The 18,694-nt window shown below is 39.0% G+C and overlaps 1 protein-coding gene and 1 long non-coding RNA gene across 5 annotated transcripts in view; one reads left to right on the top strand and one right to left on the bottom strand.

Annotated features, from left to right (window-relative positions):
* LOC122556518 (uncharacterized) overlaps positions 1-7,414 on the bottom strand; it is a 188,930-nt gene extending 181,516 nt beyond the window's left edge. The window contains exon 1 of one of the 2 annotated variants that reach the window (XR_015759709.1): positions 7,279-7,414. This is a non-coding gene — a long non-coding RNA (uncharacterized LOC122556518). Of the gene's footprint in view, positions 1-6,754; positions 6,891-7,278 lie in introns of those variants that run through there. The other variant, XR_015759710.1, reaches the window with a different exon arrangement.
* The window catches only part of glra1 (glycine receptor, alpha 1), a 168,825-nt gene continuing 157,242 nt past the window's right edge, over positions 7,112-18,694 (top strand). For 2 of the 3 annotated variants that reach the window (XM_043703245.2, XM_087995196.1), the window contains exons 1-2: positions 7,112-7,762; positions 9,692-9,819. In XM_043703245.2, coding sequence (XP_043559180.1) covers positions 7,707-7,762; positions 9,692-9,819 — 184 coding nt within the window. In that variant the 5' untranslated portion in view covers positions 7,112-7,706. The remainder of the gene's footprint in view (positions 7,763-9,691; positions 9,820-18,694) is intronic. The other variant, XM_043703247.2, reaches the window with a different exon arrangement.

Here is an 18,694-nt window from a genome sequence, read left to right as displayed (position 1 = left end):
GCAATTTGCAGATAAAAAATAGGAGGGAGCAAAGGATAGTTCTTTTGGGAGACCAGAGGTAACAACATTGGAACAGGAAAAGATATTCTAGGTATAACTACAAAGATAAGAATGGAACCTTTTGAAAGCAGTTCCAGGATAACAGTGGAAAATGTGAGGGGAGAAATGGTCTGGTCAAATATGTGAAGGATGCAAACAGGCCAAGTAGGACCATTTAATAAGGTGACAATTTTTACAAGCAATCCACAAACTATGCTGGTTTACAACTGGATCTCTTCCTCCTCATAGTTCAGGACTACCATTAATAAGAACTTGATGAAATTCTCCAGTGATCAGCTTTGTGAAGTTGTAGATGTCCTGAAATTCAAGTTAATTAGAGGAATTGGAGAAGGTTGTTCTTCTTTTAGCTGTGAAGGCTAAAGAAAGATTTAATGGAGACATTCAAAACTATGGAGTGTTTTAACAGAGCAAGTGGAGGAAAACAATTTCCTCAAGAATCTTGCATGTTTCAATGATATGATCGCTCATTCTTCTAAAATCATACCATATCTACTCAGCCTTTCTTAAGACAACTCTTTCATCTCAGTTACCAAACCAAGCCAATGAACAATATTGTGCTGTATCCAAGATATGAAGACCAAAACAGTAATCTGGGTATGGTACCATCAAAGTCCTGTCAAGACCTCCTTATTCTTGTACTCCAATGTTCTTGCCATAAAGGCCTCCATTTGCTTCCTAATGTCTTGCTGTATCTTTATTCTAACTTCCTGCTTTCTGATATGAGTACTTTCAAATCCAACTTTCTCTGCCTTTAGGACTATTAAAGCAGTTTTTTTTAATCAACAAAATTGAAAATGTTTCAATCACCATAATCTACTCCATCTAACACCCTTGTTGCCCATTTAATTAACCTTTCTATATCTTTGCAGCCTCTTTTACCCTCCTCAAGGGTTAATATTCTCACATATTCTGGATTAGTGGTGCTATTCAGACAGCATCCAAGGAGCTCACATAGTTTTGTATCATGAACAAACATGAATGCATTATTCTCAGTGTCTTTGTCTAAATTGTTAATATCAATTATAAACTACTGAGGCCCCAGCATTGATCCCTAAAGCACTCAATTAGTTACAACTTTCAAACTTGACAATTCCAAGTTATCCTGAACCATCTCTGAATCACATTATTCTGGTTGATGTCCCATTCGAGAACTTGAGCACAAAGATCGGGTTGAGTCTCCAGTGCAGCAATGAGAAAGCATTATACTGTCAGAGAGGACATATCAGCCTGCTCAGAGGAATGTAAAACATTGGCATTATGTCAAATGAGAGTGTGGGAGCTATCCTCAGTATGTGGGCCGATATCTATCCCTCAAACACCATAAAAAACTGATTTGTTGGTCAGATCCATATCCCGGTTTATATTTCACTTATTTCATCTTCCTTAATTTATTATCTTCATTTTTCTTGTATAATATAGTTATGTTTTAATGTTAAACCCGAATCTATGTTTTGTCCCAGCGATAAACCACCTCGTTAAAGATAAACATATATGTGTTTTAAATTGGGTATTTGCACAGCCCCAGTATTTACTTTTCGCCTCACTGCTGTACCTTCAGCCAAGACTCCTTTCAAGGTACTTACCTGGGATTGGAGTTTTCTTTAGTTTATTTTTCACAGGATGTGGGCATCATTAGTCCAGCATTGCTTAATTACTTTTGAGAAGATGGTGGTGAGTTACCTTCTTGAACTGGTACAGTCCATGAGGTGTTGGTATAACTACAGTGATTTTCTTTAAACTTATTCTTTCATGAGATGTAGGCATTACTGGTAAGGACTGTATTTGTTGTCAATCAATAACTACTTCTTGAAATTATTGTTAGGCCATTCCAGAAGGCAATTCAGAGTCAACTAAGTTGCCCTGAGTCTTGAATCATATATGTGTCAAACCATGTAAAATGACAGATTTCCTTCCCTTAAAATGACATTGATGAACCAGATGAGATTTTACAAAACTGATATTTAATGGTCACTGTTACTGAGACTAGTTTCTAATTCCAGATTTGAGTTTTCGGATTTAAATTCCACAAGGTACTTTGATGAGATTAGGGCCTATATCTACAGGGCATGATACCAAGCCATGACATTTGGGGCAGCACAGTGACTCAGTGGTTAGCACTGCTGCCTCACAGCGCCATGGACTCTGGTTTGATTCCAGCCTTGGGTGACTGTCATTGTGGAGGTTGCACATTTTCCCCGTGTCTGTGTGGGTTTCCTCCGGGTGCTCCGGTTTCCTCCCACAGTCCAAAGATGTGCAGGTTAGCTGGATTGGCCATGCCAAATTGCCCATAGTGTTCAGGGATGTTAGGTGCATTAATCAGGGGAATGTAGAATAATAGGGTAGGAGAATGGCTCTGGGTGGGTTACTCTTCTGAGGGTCAGTGTGGATATGTTAGGCCTAATAGCTTGTTTCCACACTGTAGGGATTCTGTGATACTCTATGATTACCATTACACCACAATCTCCACATAGGGAGCTTGAAGAAATTAACCAAGTGTCAGTGAAGGAATGGTAATATCATTCCAAGTAGAGATACTGTACGGTTTAGAGTATAACTTTCAGATGGTGATGTTCCTGTACACCTGCTATCCTTATCCTTCTGGGTGGTGAAGTTTGCAGGTTTGCAAGATGCTATCAAAGGAACTTTGGTGAGTTACCACAGTGCACTTTGTAGATAGTACCAATTGCTGCCACCATGAGTCAGCAGTGCAGCAAAAGAATATTGATGTTGCAAATAGGATACCAATCAAGCGGGCTGTTTTGACCTGGATGGTATCAATGTCCTTGAACTTCATGTTGCAAAAGATTACTTACCAACTACAAGTCCAGGATTGTCATTCTCATATTAGTCACAATGAATTCACCCTCTTTCTTTCTATATCTGGAACTATTTTGCTCATTCTACAACTTATTGCTTTGGGGAACTATCTTCAAATGTATTCCACACATTTATCTTCCTGACTGCCTTTGCCATCTTGACTTGCACAGTCAAATGATGATTTAAATTCTTGCATTGACTTTGTTACAAGGTTCAATTGTTTCTTTCTTAGTATTTCCTTCAAAATGTAATGGGACTTAAATAAGATTTTATAATCAGAAATTATGTCAGGAAGTCAGACTGTAGGGCACATTTATGCAGACATCAACCTGGAGCACCTTAAGTGCCCAAATCAGCAAAAATGGCTGCAGATGAACCTTGTAAACCCTAGGTCCTGTATCAAAATTGAGAGCAGAATAGAGAGCATAAAAAGATTCTCATAGACAAAACAAGAGATAGACCTAGGACAAAAGATTTTTGTTCATTATATAAGAATTAAATGTAAACAATGTGTGCACGTGATCATTGGATTATGAATCTTAATGATTTTCTGTATGCATTGGGACAGAGGTTTGATAGAGCCATGCAGAGCAGGGAAAATTTTCAGACAGAATTCTGTTTAGCCTGTCAAAGACAAGCTTTCTTTGAACAAACATGAAGTTACCTGAGTCTTCCAATGGTCTGTGTCAGAGATTAACCACATCAATAGGTCTGGGGACATATAACCTCTTCCACCTAACATTTATTCACCCTTTTTATTCCACAACTCTATCCAATCTAATTGTGCTTCCTGTTCCAAGGTCTTTATGTTGTCCTGTCCTTACATCATCCTCTATGTTTAGGGCCACAATGTCAATTTATCCAAAAATAGTCAGTTTACACCACGGGTGCAATTTCCCTGTCAATATAAGTGCAAGAACAAATGTGAGCAATTGGGCAATTTTGCTCCAACTGTAGACATTCCAATTCATGAACACACTCTACCAAGTCATTTTAATTGACACCAGTTCCGGGTTTGGAATAATTACTCACCTGCAGGCAGGTGTCACTAATTTAGATAATGTAATTCGAAAATAATACTAGCTATCAGAGGTTGACTGGAATTTTCAATCTGGAGTACAGGACAACCTGGAAGCAATCACCAGGAGGCCAGAGGACCAACCCTCCAGAATGCCTGAGACCCTCTCATACCTGCGAAGGTAAGCTGCATAATAGTGGCCTGGCACTTGGCATATCTTTCTTCCTGATTTTTTTTTAAACTGCTGAGAGGGCACCGCAAGAAAGTGATTTCCTGTCTCTCCCTTACCTGTGAGGCAGGCATCAAGTGAAAAGTAGACAGCATTGCAAATTTGAGGTTAAATCAAATCAGCCATAATGTAGGAGCAGGTTTGAGGATCTGAATGCAATACTCCTGCTCCTTGTTTGTATGTCCACATCCTCGATGGCCTCCTAATGCCTCTTGGATTGAGAGCCCACCCCCTGTCCTTAACTGGACACTAAATCTGCTCCCAGTGCACTCGTTATTCAGTTCAAACAAAATCACTGTCAGGTTTACATAGAGCGTACAACAATACAGCGCAGAATAGGCCCTTTGGCCCTCAATGTTGCACCGGCTTGTGAACTAATCTAAGTCCATCCCCCTAGAGTATCTAATCATCATCCATGTGCTTATCCAAGGATTGTTTAAATCTCAATAATGTTGCTGAGTTAACTCCATTGGCAGGCAGGTTATTCCATGCCCTTACCACTCGCTGAGTAAAGAACCTGCCTCTGACATCGTCTGATCATCTTGTATGTCTCTATCAATCCCCTCTTAGCCTTCTTCTTTCCATTGAGATCAGACCCAAGTCTCTCATCCTTTCTTCATAAGACCTTCCCTCCAGACCAGGCAACATCCTGGTAAATCTCCTCTGTACCTTTTCCAATGCTTCCACATCCATTTTGCCATAGGTCAACCAGAACTGTACACAATATTGCAAGTACGGTTATACTCGTGTTTTGTATAGTTGCAGCATGATATTACAGCTCCGGAACTCAATCCCTCTGCCAATAAAACCTAACACACCATATACCTTCTTAGCAGCACTATCAACCTGGGTGGCAACTTTCAGGGATCTATGTACATGAACTCCAAGATCCCTCTGCGCATCCACACTACCAATCTTTCCACTGACCCAGTACTCTGCCTTCCTGTTATTCTTCCCAAAGTGAATCACCTCACATTTAGCTGCATTGAACTCCATTTGCCACCTCTCAGCCCAATTCTGCAGTTTATCCAAGTCTCCCTGCAACCTGCAACATTCTTCCACACTGTCCACTACTCCACCAACTTTAGTGTCATCTGCAAATTTACTAACACATCCACCTATGTCTGCGTCTAAGTCATTTACGAAAACAACAATCAGCAGTGGCCCCAAAACAGAACCTTGTGGCACATCACTAGTAACCAGACTCCAGGCTGAATATTTTCCATCAACCACCACCTGCTGCCTTCTTTCAGAAAGCCAGTTTCTAATCCAAACTGCTAAATCACCCTTAATTCCATGCCTCTGCATTTTCCCCAACAGCCTACCATGTGAAACCTTCTCAAAGGCCTTACTGAAGTCCATGTATGCCACATCAAGTTCATGTATGCCCTACCCTCATCCACATGTTTGGTCACCTTCCCAAAAATCTCAATGAGGTTTGTCAGATACGACCTGCCCTTGATGAAACCATGCTAACTATCTGCAATCAAAGTGTTGCTTACTAGATGATTATAAATCCTATCTCTCATAATCCTTTCCAAAACTTTTCCAACATAAGGCTCAGGTGAATTGGCCATGCTAAATTGTCCATAGTGTTAGGTAAGGGGTAAATGTAGGGGTATGGGTGGTTTGCGCTTCGGTGGGTCGGTGTGGACTTGTTGGGCCAAAGGGCCTGTAAAGTAATCTAATCTAATATAATCTAAAAGTGCATAAAGCCAGGGATTAAAAGTCAAATCCCATCCTCATCTGTGTATGCTAATGGACTGAGTTGCTGATGTGTGGCAATGAGCAGAGGTATATGGGTGCCCTACCTTACCTGTGAATACAAGAGCGTTGTCAAAGTCATGGTCAAACAGCTATCCATGAGGCTCTCTTGCATTGAAGGTAGAAGACTACCTCACTCTGAGTACTGGAAGTCAGTCAGCAAAGCCAGTCAAAGAAAACCAGAACAAAATAATTTCAGCTGGCCTGCAAAGTTAAGAATCCTAAAATTAACTACTCAACTATCAACATTACCGGTATCATCCAAAGTAACCACAGCAATTTGTCGTGTGTTAGTGATCCAGAGATTGAGCTGCTTGCCTTTTAACTCTTCTTTGGACTAATTTCCCAATTCTAATTTGTTGTGTTTAGCAGCAAATGAACTCACCCTCTTGCTAAGTTAAGGGAGCCTGGCTAAAATGGCTGGCTCCTTTTAATACATAAATTCATTTGGTTTGGGAGAACAGTATTCACAAGATGTGATCCTTTTTTAAATTCACTTTGTTGCCACCAGCAGAGGGGCAGGTGAATAAAGAATCGTCATCCTATCTGGAACTTTTGCACTTTGACAAACTTCGTCCCACCTCTACATCTTTTTAGTGTAAGGCCCTATCCCCAGCCCTAGGAGTTCAGTTTTGTTTCCACCCAGTGGAGTCGCTCAACTAACCAGTTACCACTGTCCACAAAGTTACCAAATAAGGGGAGAATGCGGTAACTGTCCGAATCCTAACAATATTGATAACCTCTTCCTTGGAGGACCAAACTCACGGTCGCCACGCCACTACGTTTCAACTCGGAATAACTTGGCTTCCCACTCCCAAGTGAAGATCAGATGTTTTTTTTAAAAAAAAAGCAAGTTCCAAACTTACCTCAGCAACCACAATTAGCTCAAACTGAGCAGCAGGAAGTCCATGGAAGGTCACAGGAGTAAACTCCATCTGCTCCGACCGCACGGACACGGAGCTGAGTTCCCAATCGCTGGGCTTATCGGGAAATGCAGTCCCTATAAAGTCGCCACTTGTATTTTGTGGGAATGAGCAGGCACTCCAAGTCCCAGACTGCAGCTTCCACTGGCCAGCCTGTCAAAAAATGTCAACAAAGTGCCGAGAACCAATAGGAGCAGGCCAGGGGGGCGGGTTCCTGCGAGATGAAGTTTTTCGGGAGTGTGAGAGTTTAGAATTACTGCAGTAAAAAAAATCCCCATAACTCAACAGCCAACACGGCAATGTAGGGCAAATAGGCAAAGAGAAGGAGCGATACCCTAACATCATCAAATGCCATGAAACCTCCCCTAGGCTTCTTCTCTTCAGCAACCCCAAGCGATGGGACATTTTTCAAGGCGGAAATAATATTTTTTTCCAGGGGAAACAGCATTGAAACTATTAAATCTTACCTGGAACAGCCGTAGCTATGTCTGAATCCAGAGCAATCGCGAATACCTTTGGATTTCTCTCCTCTCGATAAAGTGTTTTGGAACTGGAAGAGCGATCAAGGAGCTATCGTGGGAAGCGAAAACTTGTGGATTTTTATTCCCCAAAATAAAATTTCTACTATCACAATAATTTGGCAGGGAGATTTAAAAAAAAGATCGCCCTTTGCTGGGGCTCTCGAACAGCGAGCGAACCAGCAGTGGTGCTGTCCAGGGTCCTGTAAACATCACGTTGCTATTACCTATCCCAGGACGCTGAAAGAATCCGGAGCTTGGAAGGGAAGAAGCGAGAGAGAGAGAGCGAACCACAACAAAAAATACACCAAGACTATTGGAGATTCCTAACGACACCTGCATCAACAGCACTTTCTAGCACCGTGTTAGCTTCGAAGATGTACAGTCTCGCAGCTCTCCGCCTCTACCTGTGGGAGACAATCGTATTTTTCAGGTAAGATTTCTTCTTTATAACCATTGCTATGTTCTCGTTTTTTTATAGTGAGTGGCGGCATGGAAATCAACGCATTTAATTAAAATGCACACACACACACACTGACTGGATTGTGCACCATTTAAGATTTTTAATACACACACGTATAGATAGATGACGAGGGATGATTATAAGTTGGCTTTTTTTTTGAGGAATGTCACCCGTTTCATTAGACCTGCTTTACCAAATCACCATTAAGTGGCACACGGTAATCTCATTTCGGCTTGACGAGTGTGCAGCTAAAGCCACAATATTAATTGTGCTGCATTGGATTAGACCGCAGTGATCTGTAGCTCACTGAAGCTGCCAGACCAGCGGCGCTCGCTGGGCAACAGCTCCAACTACCGGTCGGGTGGCGGACTGCAGCACACGCCGACTGTGTGAGGAAACTACTGACAAGTAACCATCTTAAAGCAAAGATATCGTGCTGCTTGTTGCAACTGGTTTAACTGTTCAGGTTGGGATAGAACACGTCCCCAAATCTTTGAGCATAGCACGGCCCATAACCAGGCACAATGCACGCTGTGACATCAGTTTTAGGGGTGCATATTAGGTTGGGTTTTAATGTTACTAATTTTCACATCTGCTGCTGCTGCAGCAGATTCGCTATCGGGGCTACACCAGGTGCAGATGAAAGTTTCCGCACCACTTGGAAGCTGCACTGACGTGTGCTTCAAGCCATCACTCATCTTACTACCTCGACCGTTTCATATCAGTTCCATCAAGTTGTGTGGAACGCGCTGCTAATTGATAGTCTTGACTCATGCGTCTCCGCTCAGTGGCAGACCGAGTTTCATCCCTTGAAGATATCGACTTCAAGGGTCTCAATAGCGCATCAGAGCCGATGCAGCAATAAGGGTGTCAGGCACTGGGGGAAAAGAAAAGGGGGGAGTCATTATACAGGTCTATGATTCACATTCCACCCCCAAACGTGCTCCTTCTGAGGAGGACATTAGGAGGCGAGATAATTGAAATTACTCGCGGGGTGAGGGGGGGGGGGGTTAGATTCTTTGAATATTGAGTGTTAATGTTGATGATCCAAGAAATTGCGCACACTGCTGGCGTCTGCACAATCCCGGTTAATTGAATTTTCTCCCCCTTTCAATAGCTCTTCGCATTTAGAATAGGGATTGGTGAGGAGACATTGATCACCCTGACTAAGAAATCGGGCTTCAGGAATACATACACTTGTATAAACGAACATTCTTCACAGGGTTTCGGTTTCATAAGCGATGGTTCGGTTCATACTCCAGATGCACTCTGATTTGGCACACTCGAGAATTTAAACGTATTTCTCGGAATAGTGAAGGTTAATTAATACTGGCAGTTGAGAATGGACTGAACTTGGCCCACTACATATCTACCGTTACAGGCAAAACAAAAGTCGAGCTTTCCTCACATTTATGTTTCAAACTACTGACAACTAGACTTGGTAAATATTCTGGTGGCGGAGCGAGGCCGTTCAACATGAGAAAGTGTCCCGTTATTGTGATAATCCGGGTAGAACGGCAATTACTGAAGAGCTGGTGAAATGCCCTCTTTACGTACGGCGGTGATTTTCATCTCTTTGAGTTGCAGTCGGGGGCGGTTGTGATGTTAAGTCAAGCATTGGCTTCTGTGCTGCAGAGAAACAATTATCATCCGCACAGCAGAGCGGACGTGATCATTGTAATGGTACACTGACATTAAGATTACGACTTATAAAGAAACCGTGTTGCTTAACTTCAGACCCCATTTATCTCTTCATCATCCGCATTCATTTAACAGGATTGGTTTATTGGCGTTCAGCAAGTATTTTGCCGTTTGACCTGTAACTGTACTGAGGCTAGGCAGAACATTTCAGGCTCTTCACTGACATTGCCCTTCCTTCTCTGTGTTCCCTTCGCACAGTTTGGCGGCGTCCAAAGAGGTGCAAGCCGCCAGAGCTGCCAACAAACCCCCGTCACCGTCGGACTTTCTGGACAAATTGATGGGCAGGACATCGGGTTATGATGCAAGGATCAGGCCGAATTTCAAAGGTATTATTTACAAGCGCTGAAAATGTTTGCAGCAATGCAGCCAACATAAATCAGTAGCTGTACACTCCTAACGCTAGCCAATGTCAGCATCCCGCTGCCGAATAGGACACTTTGCTCCAATTAGAATCACCTCGAATAATGCTTGTGTACTGTATGGTTGGGGATAGCCACCTTTTATGCCTAGATTTCTTTTTTTTTGGATAAGGGTGAACATAAAGTTTAGAGCAAAAAGGATTTAGTGGGCAGCGTATTCAAAAATGAGTGGTGAGTCATGATAGGTTTCATCGGCTGAGATTATAATTAAGACAGTTACTGGGTTGTGTTGTCTTTAACAGTATTTGAAAATAGCTCAAGAAGTTTCTCTACTGTTCCTAGTATGTTCTGGAGAACATGCTACTTGCAACATGGTTTCTACTGACTTTTTTTTAATGAGCCCAATAAAATCAATTGAAACGACTTTTTGCTGTGATTTTGTCATTGTGATATCTTGTTGAAATGCTTATTTTCATTGGTATTCAACACATCAAAATCGTTTCTCAAAGGATTTGATACTTCAGTTTAGCAAACATCTGCAAGTCAGTAAATATGGAATATTGAAGTGGATAGTTTATATGTTTCAACAATCTTTCAAGCCCCATAAATAAACATAAAAAAAACCAATAGTTCTGCTGACCTGTTGATTTTAATCATACCTGATAAAATGCCTTCCCTAGGAAGCATTGGTCATGTTTGTATTGGAAAGTTTATGCTCAGGTGAGGAGAATATTGTGTTCCTCTGAAATGCTGTACCCGAATTGAGGCAAGTGGGAGAATTCCTATTTCTTAGTATGAAATATTCCCAAGCCAGTGATACATGTGTGCTCTGCTAAACACTATGCCTAATTCTCATGTCAGAACAACTTCAGCACACTGACATCCAAAACCCCACACCAGTGTGTTATTTCTTTATTTCACAAGCACTATTCTGAGAGTTGATCCAAGTTCAGTAATAAATCAGATGCTAAAATATGCAAAGTTTTATGTTTGGATTTGTCTTGCAGGTGCAAAGTTATCCAATGGAAATTGTTTTGTTTTTAATCCATGGCAGGAAATATGTTTCATGCCCTACAATAGGCAAAGACAAGTCAGGTGACATTGATATTTACAATTCCAATGATTGTTTTTCTACCCCAATTTGCCTCATACCAAAATATCTACTGATGTGGTTATAAAGTCCCTATGCATGTAGGCCTTGAAAAACTAATGAAGTGCATAAGTAAAGAAATGCAGTGAGTATTGTCCCTATGATTTTTATTCAATACTAAGTGTAACATAAGAGACTTGTTCATAGATTAGGTACTTGGTTTCAAATGTAGCAACATGGCTAGGATGGTGCCTAAAGGACAGGAATTTACGTATTTATGGTTTGTGGCTCTTTCTTAGAGAGGAAAGACATAAATTCAGCACATAAGTTTCAGGTGGGTTTTGATGTTTTTTTTCATGACATGTGCACTGCATGCAGAGCCAGCATTTTTTGCCCACCCCTAATTTCCCTTGAACTGACCAGCTTGCTCAGCCATTTCAGGAGGACAATCAAGTGCCATTCACATTGCTATAGGTGTAGGCCAGATCAGGTAAAGGCAGCAGAGCTCCTTTCCTGAAGAACATCTATGAACCAGCAAGATTTTGAAGAGTATTGTTCTCCATTAAACTAAACTAAATTTTATTTTTAATTCCAGACGTATAATCAAATTCAAATTTCTCCACCTGCTGTGATGCAATTCGAACCCATATCCCTAGAACAGTAGCTTGGATCATAGGATTATTAGATCAGTGAAAATAGTACTATACCACTGCCTCCTCAGTTGGAGTCAGTATTCAAATAATTAGTCTTTACATATACTCTTGCAGTCGCATTCTCCCCCTTCCTTCTCCCACTTCTCCACTTGTCACAACAATGGGAGGTGATTATTTATATATTATATGAAGGCTGAATCATTCAGTATCAATTAGCGAGGTTCCTTTAGTAAGAAAGTCATTCCTTGCAAGCAAACTTAATTAGCCAACATGCAAAGATGATCACTAAAAGGTTTAAACTGTGTAAATATGTACATAATGCAGTCATATCTTTCTTGAAACTCTCTTGTAACATACAGGAACATAAAAAGAATTTTAAAAAGAAAAAATCTGCATGTCCTTTTAAAAGTACTTCAGCCAAGTAATCGTTAAACTCAGGAAAAATAATTATACACAGATTGTCCAAATTTTGGAACATGTGTTTTCTACATACATTGGCAGTAAATCTATTGGCAATAAAAAGGCATTCTGGATCAGTTATGGTTGGCTAATTTCTCTTTTCTGGAGATGATGTAGATTTTGAATTCTTATGTAGAAATACTTTGCTTGCAGTGAGACATTCCAGTCATTTTTCAATTCTCAGATTTTAATGACAGAGAGAAAAACAGGGAAGAAAGGGAAAGTAAATGTTTTTGCTCCAGACAAGGTATCTCTTTGACTGCTGGTGTTCAAAGTCCAATTGAATTAGTACACCCACAAACTGGATCATATAATCTCTCCATGATGGTATTGCACCCTCAGTGACTCCAGTCCAGCAACTTGTGTTCTTTGTAATTGAAACATTTTCTCCTTCCTGCAGCCACTTTCCTTTCGCTTTGCAATGTGCTCTTTCCAAAATGTCCAACGTATAGATATATGTCCGGTCAATGATAGCACATCTTCATAACAATATAACTCACTAAAACTTCGATACTGGGAACACAGCACATAAAAATCAAAGACACATTATTATTATGAGAGATTAATTGCAAAGAAGAAGTACCCGTAACATGTTCAAACATATTAGTAAGTTCTAAGTTCAGGTAGTTGGACAGGTAAATGTTGGTTAAAATTCAATGCAGATAATTGTAAGACATTTTGAAAAGAAGAAATCTACTCTGAAAATATTTAAAATAAGATAGAGATATTCAGAGTCAAAAAATCTAAATGGCACTTGAAGTGGCATTGTAATTGATAATTCTGTAATTGACCATCAATACCTGCCATGTCAAATTCCCACAAAGGTCCCACTTCAGAGTCATTTGTTTGAAGAATTACTAAAAGGGTGAAAATGCCCTATCCACAAGCCCGTGTAACCTTTAGGCCAATTAAAAAGCCTACTCTCCCATTAGCATTGGGTACCCCAACATAGCTGAAATGCAGATTCATGGTGGCAGTCTGAGAAGGGAAGAACCTACGTAACATGCCCTGAACCTGCTATTGCCATCATTCCATGACCAAAGCTGCTAACTCTCCAGTTATACGGTTGAACATCCATTTACAACTTGGCTGTAAATGTTTGTGATATTAATCACTTCTAAAGAATGCTGTCTACCTTCCACCACGCCCCACCACCACTTCTGCCCCCCACCCCCACCCCCACTACTCCCCACTCACACATGCCCACATATAACAACTAATTAATAGAGCTCATCTCTGGTCAGGATGCAAATATGAGAGTGATACATTCTTTTTATTTCCACATCAATCTCAAAAGCATCATCCTGAAATATATAGAAAACACCCACTCTGTCCACTGATTTGGCTGCTCTTCAAAGGCTGCATCAGGTGTCAACATATTGCAGATTGGGACCCAAAACTTCATCTAATTTCAGGATCCTGATTGCAGAACAAAACATTCAAGCCTTGGTGCCGATGTTAACAACTCTTAGGTTGATGAACAAAAGTGCTGAAAAGATATTTTTCATAAACAAAATCATAGAATTCAAAAACAAAGAGGTAAAAGTAAACCTATAAATATCATTAGTTAAGCTGCATGTAGAATAGTGTGCCTGATCATTACAATGGGATTTTCTAAGATGTTATTGGAAGTGAGATGGACACAGATACAACAGTTCTCAGGGGAAAGTTGGATCTATACATAGAGGAAAAATGTTACGATGTTATAGGAAGATAGCAGGTTACAAACTAATTGGATATCACTTGCAAATAGCAGTCATAAGAGCAACGGGATGAATAGCTTCTTTTTTGTGTTAGAGCATTCCTCTAAGTCAATGTGGTTATAATGTAATATTAAAATATTATTATAATAGAATATGCCTATAAATCAATCATTAATGTAAGGAAGCTGCCATTCTGGCCTGCTTTGGTCGCTCTGTTACATTGTTAAAACTCAGTATGTTCAGAATTGGTCTAGAAAACCAACATAATTAAAGTAAGAATACTAACCTTTTATGGCATTCAAGGATGGACAGTAAATGGTAACTTCCCAGTGTAAAGTATAAAAAAATTCAAACAAATGGATAGAGAGGATTGCCGAAATATAGAATCGTAGAGCATGTTAAAAACACAAATGGATTTTTTAAGATTAAATGTGGAAAGGACAAGAAGGTGCTGAGAAATTTACCATCCCTTTTGAAAGCCTATTTGTATTTTTCCTAACATATTGAAAAAATGTATATCGCAGCTCAGTTATAAAAGCTAATAAACATCAGCAGAGTTAACTTAAGGAAAGTTGGCAATAGCTGAATAACTTTCCATAATATATTGCATATTAAAAATGAAACATCAAGATTTAAGGTAATATGTCATTGATAGTTCTATATGATATATTAGCAATAGGAATGTGATAAATTTATTCATAGCATTTTCTCAGTATGGAGGGAACAACAAGAAAAATGAACAAAAGTGGTTGATCAGAGGCTTATTCAAATGATGACAGGCACAGTATTAACAATAACGGGCATGGGGATGGAAGTATTATTTAATATGCTAGGCACAGATATATTCACATTGTCAATGGATATGGAGCATTAAAAAGCCAGTAGTGGAGAAAAATAGGATAAGATCAAGGATAGCCAGAATGAGAAAAAGCAAAATTAATAGACCTGCACAGGAAAAGACCAGCAGAAGAAGATGGAGATGTTAATTGTGCCAAACACCAAAGAACCTGAAAGTTCAGCAGCTGGCCCAAAGTCAAATTCTATTCTAAACTTAAAGTTTGCACAATGTGTACATTTTGTAATTTGAATTCAGATTCCATAAACTAAAAATAATTTCAATTGATCTTTCAAATTGCTTACAATGCCAAAATTATGAACATCAATTCCATTACTCTAAACATATCTGACAAATTACCCTGCAATCATGTGAATTTTCATTCATTCCAATATAAATACTTCTGGTCTTCCGTGTCATTTTGGTGAGTGTATTACATCAATCCTAACTCACCAGGATTTTAAAGCTTCTTAACCAGCAACAAATTTGCTCAGAAATTCATTTGAATATTGAGCAAATAAGCTAAGACGAATTAGAACAGTCAATTTTGTTCATAACAGTTTTGTTCGCAGCACAATACATTTACAGTAATGATTGCTATCACTGTGAGCATTATATCTTGCTTTTCCAAATCTAATTTCTGCATAATTTTATTTTGTTAATCAATAAGTCTGTTTTGATTGTGGTCCAAAATATTTTGTTATTCAAATATGGCATCAGTCTAGCCAAACAAGGTGATATGCACTTTTCCAAAGGCAATTTATGGAAATTAATTTTTAAAAAAATATGGTCCTGTGCCAAATTATGCCAACCACATTTGAATATTAATCAACATTTTCAACAATGTTATTTCTGAAGTTTGATCCAGTTTATTCCACATTTCACTAACCACATCAGGATTGCTCAAAATCCCTTTTGTCCTGTGTGAATAGTAACATTTCAATGCAATTCATCAACATGAATATTACTTAAGAGATGGTCAAAAATAATCACAGATTTTAAAATTGCTTCAATGAATAAGTTGTGCTTCATATAATGTTGAAAGATTAGTTGAAAATGTTATTAGACAACTTAGAATAATTTTATTAATAACCATAGCAGATTTGTTGAAAATTTGCTAACTAAATCAACTGAATTTTGTTAAGAATGATAGTGCAAAAATATGATTATGATTGTTAGTTCAATATTTCATTGATTTTGCACTGGGGTAAACATTGCATTGAGTAGTGTACTTTAATATGTTTTTGCAGATGATTTTGTGCTCTTTGTTTGGTCTCCTTCACACAGAATTACTCAAGCTTTCATAAATGTTTTCTGTGCTTCCATTACCAACATTTCATTTGCTTCTGCTTGAACAGCAACTACAGTATAACTGCAATCAAGAACTCAGTGCTGAGAAACATAACTGCAGTCTACCCTTCCAATGCACTACAGGTTGTGCTTCATGTCACATTTCTGAACCAGCATTATTTGAAGGACGAAATGAAACCATATTTGCTATTCTTAGACAACCCTCAATTGTTTTGCATAAAGACCAAGAAGAGTTGAGTCAATTGATCTCAATGAGGATAATATAACAAATACTACAGCTTATACAGTTGTCAAGCTTCAATTGGGGAAGAGGAGTCAATTGGGGTTATCATTTCTGGTCACTCTTCCACAATTCCTGCTAGAAATGTCTTGAATATTGTGTCTGTGGTATTTTCCTGTACCATGGTCAAATAGATTGCCAACATTCATGAAATAGGCTTGCACAGGAATAATGGTCAATTGTGAAATCACCCAACTGTCATTGAAGAATCCATATTCAGCCTGAGTCAGTGCCTTTAAAAGAGCAGCAGAATGAATTGAGGAATACTGTGGAATGTGTTGTGGTTTTTCATTGAGTTGTTTACTAAGCCAGTAACACAATTATTTGTGAATCATTTATATAGAATATAACACTGTGCTATCAGGTACCAATATTCCTTGTTGCGTTAGATAAAATATAGAGTGCGTAGGCCTAAGTTGGAAATAAGATTGATTTAAGTTCAAAAGAATTTCTTGTCGTAGACATTAACATTTTATCACTACTCAAATCAGAGCAATGTTCTTTAGACACTGATTTACACTTTCAGTGTTACCAGCCTCTTTGGAAATATGACCTTTTCTGGCAATAACTTCTTCGATTCCTTTTGTCAGTTTCACAAACTGCAACAAAAAACTCAGGATGGCTGAGCTTATATCTGGATGTGTCATAAAGCCTGGGACAGACTTCCTATAAAATATGCTGAGCTGGAAATACATTCGACTTGACATGGCTGTTGTTTAAACAGCAGTGAGGCAGAAACAGTTCTCTCTTGTTCCTATGGAAGTGCTTGAAAATCTGACTCTGTCTCTCACTGGATGGTTAATTGCTTGGAAAAGTTAAAATACATGGAATAATCACTGACAATGAGCAGTTTAATAATTCAGTATTTGTACCATATTCTGGAAGTGAAATTTAGCACGTGTTAAGAGAAAAGAAGGCTTATTGGTCTATAATATTACAATATGAGACAGCAGCTTTGTGCAATAATTTTGTAGTGACTATTTTTTGAAATCATAACAAATGGAGCTTACATTTTGATGCTATAAAATTCTGCTACAAATGAAATTCTCAGAGGATTTAGAATTGTGGTGTTTGGAGTCTGAAGAACAGAAAATTCCAATTATTTGCAATATATTTTGAAGGTAAAGTATGTGAATGGTTGTTGTCAATTGCTGTAGCATGCTTTTTGGGTCTTCAGGATTTATCATTGCAAGTCTCCACTTTCCCAAAGACCTGCACAACGTGAACAAATAATGAAGGGACTCAAATTGCTGCCTTCACTGAACTTGACAGAGAATATTTAACACACTTGATGCTGGGAAATTGCCTTAAATAAATTTGTTTTACTTATTCCATGTATTGTCCTGTCAACTGTGTCAAGCACTGAATTCCAGGTAACAGCATTTGTTCCTTATTGCTTTCACATAATACCATTTAAGTTCAAAGCTCAGTTGTCAAACTTTTCATAGCTTGAGGGTTTTGCATCTAACAGCTTATTTTATCCCCTGCTTAGTTCAGAAACAATGGGTTATGCAAGTGGGTTCAGATTGCAATGTTGACGTGAGATATTGTTGAGATACAATATTATTTGCATCGATATATTACGTCCTGGTATCTGATTCACATTACCTGAATTATAACACTTAACATACACTAAAATATGACAGCTTTGGAAAGAACATATTTTGAGGAGTAACACATTTGACTTCATTTGGCTAAATTGCTAAAATCTGTGTAGCAAAATATTAACACTTCACAGAACTGAAAACTGCGCTTATTATTTAATCAGTAGTTGTCTTGGAATAAATGAAATAGTCTAGAAGAGCCCCAGGAGCTGTATATGCTTTAGTCTATCTTGACTTAGGGATATCATCAGGTCCTTTGACAGTACCACTTGTATTACCATTCTTGGTGCGTCAGTTATCACACATTCTGTACTTGCAACAAGAAGTTACATTTCTATGGCATTTTTAAAGTTTTTCAAATCTCTTTTTAGGAACATTTTCTGATGCAGAAAGGTGCAAGGCTATGAAAGATTTAATACTGTGGAGAGCCTTCAATACCAGTCAATGTGATGATATCAAATGGCCATGGTGGTAGAACAGCTTAGGATTCCTTAATAAGGCATACCACCCAGGTGCTCCACATCTTTGTTACAATACTCGACTGGCATTCAACATTCAATGTTCAGCTCTTTCACTGCAGTAATAGCATTGTGTATTATCTGTAAAATACACTGCAATGACTTACCCAAACTTCTCAAACAGTACCTTCCAAACATACAACCTCTACCATTTAGAAGGACAATGACAACCAATAGATGGGAGCACCACAACCTGCAAGCTCTCCTTCAAGATGCACACCATCCTGACTTGGAACTATATCATCACTATTTCACCTTCATGGGTCAATATTCTGGAACTCCCTTTCTAAAGACAATGTGTACCTACACCACAAAGACTGCAGCAGTTGAAAACAGCAGCTTACCATCACCTTCTCCAGGGCAATTACTGAAGACCAACAAATGCTAAA

The sequence above is a fragment of the Chiloscyllium plagiosum genome, unplaced genomic scaffold (assembly GCF_037043375.1).
Source record: "Chiloscyllium plagiosum isolate Xiang-an unplaced genomic scaffold, Cpla_swu_hap1 HiC_scaffold_16, whole genome shotgun sequence".
Taxonomy (NCBI): Eukaryota; Metazoa; Chordata; class Chondrichthyes; order Orectolobiformes; family Hemiscylliidae; genus Chiloscyllium; species Chiloscyllium plagiosum.
This window is presented reverse-complemented; position numbering and strand designations above follow the sequence as displayed.